Source organism: Oncorhynchus masou, chromosome 33, assembly GCF_036934945.1.
Source record: "Oncorhynchus masou masou isolate Uvic2021 chromosome 33, UVic_Omas_1.1, whole genome shotgun sequence".
Classification (NCBI taxonomy): domain Eukaryota; kingdom Metazoa; phylum Chordata; class Actinopteri; order Salmoniformes; family Salmonidae; genus Oncorhynchus; species Oncorhynchus masou.
Genome location: NC_088244.1, coordinates 15,749,250 through 15,755,738, shown reverse-complemented (window position 1 = coordinate 15,755,738; position 6,489 = coordinate 15,749,250). Strand labels below are relative to the sequence as shown.

General features: G+C 43.7%; 1 protein-coding gene across 4 annotated transcripts in view; it reads right to left on the bottom strand.

Moving 5' to 3' along the window:
- The window catches only part of uckl1b (uridine-cytidine kinase 1-like 1b), an 89,425-nt gene that overhangs the window by 24,005 nt on the left and 58,931 nt on the right, over nucleotides 1–6,489 (bottom strand). For all 4 annotated transcript variants that reach the window (XM_064956529.1, XM_064956527.1, XM_064956528.1 and 1 more), the window contains exons 4-5: nucleotides 3,910–4,080; nucleotides 1,724–1,795 (exon numbers count right to left, since the gene is read on the bottom strand). In XM_064956529.1, the coding sequence (XP_064812601.1) occupies nucleotides 1,724–1,795; nucleotides 3,910–4,080 (243 nt within the window). The remainder of the gene's footprint in view (nucleotides 1–1,723; nucleotides 1,796–3,909; nucleotides 4,081–6,489) is intronic.

Sequence of the window (6,489 nt, the reverse complement as noted above, 5' to 3'; positions counted from 1 at the left end):
AAAACACACATACACACACCATGAGAAACACACACACACCATGAGAAACACACACACACACACACACCATGAGAAACACACACACACTATGACAAACACACACACATTATGACAAACACACACCAAGCCAAACACATACACACACACACCATGCCAAACACACACACCATGCCAAACACACACACCATGCCAAACACACACACACCATGAGAGACACACACACACTATGACAAACGCATACCAAGCCAAACACACACACCATGCCAAACACACACCATGGTGAACACACACACACACACACACACACACACACCATGAGAAACACACATACACACCATGAAAAACACACACACACACACCATGAGAAACACACACACACACACACACACCATGAGAAACACACACACACACACACCATGAGAAACACACACACACACACACACACCATGAGAAACACACACACCGTGAGAAAAACACACATACACACTCTATGAGAAACACACACACACCATGGGAAACACACACACACACCATGAGAAACACACACACCATGAGAAACACACACACACACACCATGAGAAACACACATGCACACACCATGAGAAACACACACATACACACACCATGAGAAACACACACCGTGAGAAAAACACACATACACACACCATGAGAAACACACACACACCATGAGAAACACACACACACACACACACACACCATGAGAAACACACACACACTATGACAAACACACACACATTATGACAAACACACACCAAGCCAAACACATACACACACACCATGCCAAACACACACACCATGCCAAACACACACACCATGCCAAACACACACACACCATGAGAGACACACACACTATGACAAACGCATACCAAGCCAAACACACACACCATGCCAAACACACACCATGGTGAACACACACACACACACACACACCATGAGAAACACACATACACACCATGAGAAACACACACACACACCATGAGAAACACACACACCATGAGAAACACACACACACACACACCATGAGAAACACACACACACACACACCATGAGAAACACACACACACACACACCATGAGAAACACACACACCGTGAGAAAAACACACATACACACACTATGAGAAACACACACACACCATGAGAAACACACACACACACACACACACACACACACCATGAGAAACACACACACACACCCACGAGAAACACACACACACACACACACACACACACACACACACACACCATGAGAGACACACACACACTATGACAAACACACACCAAGCCAAACACATACACACACTATGAGAAACACACACACACCATGAGAAACACACACACACACACACACACCATGAGAAACACACACACACCATGAGAGACACACACACTATGACAAACACACACCAAGCCAAACACATACACACACACCATGCCAAACACACACACCATGAGAAACACACACACACTATGACAAACATACACACACTATGACAAACGCATGCCAAGCCAAACACACACACCATGCCAAACACACACCATGGTGAACACACACACACACACACACACACACACACACACACACACACACACACACACACACACACACACACACACACACACACACACACACACACACACACACACACACACACACACACACACACAGGACTCACAAACATACACAAACCATTTGATTCTTACCTGTAACAGTTCTTTATCTGCAAAGGCCATGATTCCCTCAAATATGATAACACTGGCTCCATACACTGTTTTCTGAGAGGGATGAAACACGTTGTGGGTTTAGTATGATGTTGACTAGAGGTCGACCGATTATGTTTTTTCAACGCCGATACCGATTATTGGAGGACCAAAAAAGCCGCTACCGATTATTGGAGGACAAAAAAAGCCGGTACCGATTATTGGAGGACAAAAAAGCCGCTACCGATTATTGGAGGACAAAAAAGCCAATACCGATTACTCGGCCGATTTTTATATATTTATTTGTAATAATGGGAATTACAACAATACTGAATGAACACTTATTTTAACTTAATATAATACATCAATAAAATTTATTTAGCCTCAAGTAAATAATGAAACATGTTCAATTTGGTTTAAATAATGCAAAAACAAAGTGTTGGAGAAGAAAGTAAACGTGCAATATGTGCTATGTAAGAAAGCTAACGTTTCAGTTCAATGCTCAGAACATGAGAACATATGAAAGCTGGTGGTTCCTTTTAACATGAGTCTTCAATATTCCCAGGTAAGAAGTTTTAGGTTGTAGTTATTATAGGAATTATAGGACTATTTCCCTCTATACCATTTCTATTTCATTAACCTTTGACTATTGGATGTTCTTATAGGCACTTTAGTATTGCCAGTGTAACAGTATAGCTTCCATCCCTCTCCTCGCTCCTCCCTGGGCTCGAACCAGCAACACAACAACAACAGCCACCATCGAAGCAGCGTTACCCATGCAGAGCAAGGGAAACAACCACTGCAAGGCACAGAGCGAGTGACGTTTCAAACGCTATTAGCGCACGCTAACTAGCTAGCAATTTCACTTTGGTTACACCTTGAAGTCATAAACAGTGCAATGCTTGACGCACAATGAAGACCTGCTGGCAAAACGCAGGAAAGTGCTGTTTGAAGGAATGTTTACGCGCCTGCTTCTGCCTACCACCGCTCAGTCAGATACAAGTATCTAAGTATGCTTGTATGCTCAGTCAGATTATATGCAACGCAGGACACGCTAGATAATATCTAGTAATATCATCAACCATGTGTAATTAACTAGTGATTATGATTGATTGTTTTTTACAATATAAGTTTAATGCTAGCTAGCAACGTACCTTGGCTTACTGCATTCGCGTAACAGGCAGTCTCCTTGTGGAGTGCAATGAGAGAGAGGCAGGTCATTATTGCGTTGGACTAGTTAACTGTAAAGGTGCAAGATTGGATCCCCCGAGCTGACAAGGTGAAAATCTGTCTTTCTGCCCCAGAACAAGGCAGTTAACCCACAGTTCCTAGGCCGTCATTGAAAATAAGAATGTGTTCTTAACTAACTTGCCTAGTTAAATAATACCGATTTCTGATTTCCATTCCGATTAATCGGTCGTCCTCTAATTTTAACACTTCCAGAAGTGTAGACCTAATGTCTGTGGTGTTTTTGGTAACAAGTCCACATTTCTGTGCTGTCACAATAGGTCCTTGTGCTGTTTATGTCTGGTAATGCCTATTAGTGAAACGTGACTGAGTTTCAACTCTCTATCTTCCCCCATGCTAATGCTTAACAGGGCGAATCTTCTCATAGTAATGGGATCACTATAAAACATGCCAAGACAAACATGAATGGCTGCCGCTGTGCATCTAGGTTTGATTGGCAACTTAATGTCATAAAACGACTCCATAACTCCAGATGTTGTGTAATCTAGACCAAGATTACACTGCAATAACCCTACCCCAATATCTAGACCAAGATTACACTGCAATAACCCTACCCCAATATCTAAACCAAGATTACACTGCAATAACCCTACCCCAATATCTAGACCAGGATTACACTGCAATAACCCTACCCCAATATCTAGACCAAGATTACACTGCAATAACCCTACCCCAATATCTAGACCAAGAAAACACTGCAATAACCCTACCCCAATATCTAGACCAAGAAAACACTGCAATAACCCTACCCCAATATCTAGACCAAGAAAACACTGCAATAACCCTACCCCAATATCTAGACCAAGATTACACTGCAATAACCCTACCCCAATATCTAGACCAAGATTACACTGCAATAACCCTACCCCAATATCTAGACCAAGAAAACACTGCAATGTGGGGGGAGGCATTTCTGTGTGTGTGTGTGTGTGTGTCCTCACCCAGTCCTTCTGGCGTCCGTGTGTGGTGAAGTCATACACAGGGATCTTTACACTCTTGCCCAGTTTGAGTTTCCTCAATGTGTGTGCCAGCAGGCCAAAGTCAAAGGCATCCGGGTGGTCAAAGTTGTAGTCATTACTGGCTGCCGTGACCTGCTGCTCAGGAGTCAGAACCTACACACAACATTGGATGAATATTAAAACAACTTTAAATCATGGCCGTTTCACAAGCAGAAGGACATCCCTGAAAAATCAGTGGATGGAAGCATGAGGATAACACAGGTACACAGTCATGTGCACGTGGACGTCCATGTTCACACACTCACCCTATCGGAGTGCCTCTCAACTAAGCTTGACTAAATTTAGGCGAGACGGGAATGCTGTGTCCCTCCTGTGAGGACTGTGCCAGAAGGTGTGTGTGTGTGCAAGCGCATGCACATTGCACTGGACAAATTCGAGCCCTGGTATTTGGAACACTCCTACCCCCTCCTCTTGTGGTTCCATCATAAGCACTTTATAAGTAACAGTGTTATAGAAATCCAGCCACTCCAGGGCTTCTCCAGAGCCAAGATGGGCCTGGGAAGCCAGAATGAGAGGTGTGATATCTCAGAGTGGATATCCATTCATATGGAGTGAGCAGGAGTTAGAAGTTTCCCCAGATCACTGTAACTTGGTCAGTTCTTTTTGAAATCCCCCTAATGGTTAAGGTTTAGTTTTGGGTTAAAACTGAACCTAGATCAGTGATGAATGGCAACTGTCACTGCTGCTGATGTTCTACATGGAAATGGTGTTTGGTTAACTCACAACTGGTATGTGGTATCCTAAAGTGGCATTAGTTAAGATCCAAAGGTGGCTGGTAAAGCCGGTAACCTACAGTAAAGCAGGTAGAGCTGCAGTGAAGCTGGTGACCTACAGTAAAGCAGGTAGAGCTGCAGTAAAGCTGGTGACCTACAGTAAAGCTAGTAGAGCTGCAGTAAAGCTGGTGACCTACAGTAAAGCAGGTAGAGCTGCAGTAAAGTCAGGCTGTCACTGTTACATAACACAGTAAGGGGAAGCTGATGACTCTTCTAATGATGGTTGGTTTGGCAATATCGTTCTCCTCTTGTCTTCACCCTCGCTCACCCAAATGTTGCTTCGTTTCCCCCTTTCTCATTTTACATCTACCCTATTATCCCCTCAGGGATCTTTCCATCTCTTCAAAAGCCTGGTCACTCAGGGTAGAGAAATAGTGAGTGATAGAGAGGGGGAGTAGAGCGAGATCGAGAGAATGGGATTACATGGTATTAAAACACTGTAGAAAACCATCTCCAGATCTCATTCAGATTTTGAGGGGAGTGAAAGGGAAGCTGTACAGTGCATGAGTGCTGCTATGTTGTTATTGTGCTGTTAAATATGTTGTTATTGTGTTGTTATTGTCAAATAAAATAAAATAGTATTTGTCACATGCACTGAATACAACTTTTCTGTGAAATGCTTACCTACGATCCATAACCACCAATGCAGTTCAAGAAAATATTTACTAAGTGAACTAAAGTAAAAAATGAAATAAAAAGTAACACAATAAAATAACAATAACAAGACTATATACAGGAGGAACCGGTTCTGAGTCAATGTGCGGGAGTACAGGTAAGTCGAGGTAATTTACACACATAAGTAGGGGTAAAGTGACGGGGTAAAGTGACTATGCATAGATAAAACAGTGAATAGCAGCAGTGTAAAAACAAAGAGGGGTCAATGTAAAATTATTATTTATTTTGGATTTCTTTTTTGTCAATGTAAATTGTCTGGGTAGCCATTTGATTAACTGTTCAGTCTTGAGGATATAAGCTGTTAAGGAGCCTTTTGGACCTATACTTGGCGCTCCGATACCACTTGTCGTGCGGTAGCAGAGAGAACAGTCTATGACTTGAGTGACTGGGCCTTCCTCCTTTTTTGGGCCTTCCTCTGACACCACTTAGTATATAGGTGCTGGACGGCGGGAAGCTTGGCCCCATAGATGTAGTGAGCCTTACGCACTAGCCTCTGTAGTGCCTTGCGGTCGGAGGCCGAGCAGTTGCCATACCAGGTGGTGATGCAACCTGTCAGGATGCTCTCGATGGTGCAGCTGTAGAACTTTTTAAGGATCTGGGGACCCATGCCAAATCTTCTGTCTCCTGATGGGAAATATGTTTTGTCGTGCCCTCTTCACAACAGTCTTGGTGTGTTTAGAACATGATAGTTTGCTGGTGATGTGGACATCAAGGAACTTAAAACTCTCGACCCACTACACTACAGCCCCGTCGATGTGAAAGGGGGCGTGTTCGGCCCTCCTTTTCCTGTATTCCACGATCAGCTCCTTTGTCTTGCTCACATTGAGGGAGAGGTTGTTGTCCTGGCACCAAACTAACAGGTCTCTGACCTCCGCCACATAGGCTGTCTCATCATTGTCATTGTCGGTGATCAGACTGTTGTGTCGTCAGCAAACTTAATTATGGTGTTGGAGTCGTGCTTGGCCATGCAACCATGGCTGAACAGGGAGTACAGAAGGGGACTAAGCACGTACCCCTGAGGGGCCCCCGTGTTGAGGATCAGGGTGGCAGATGT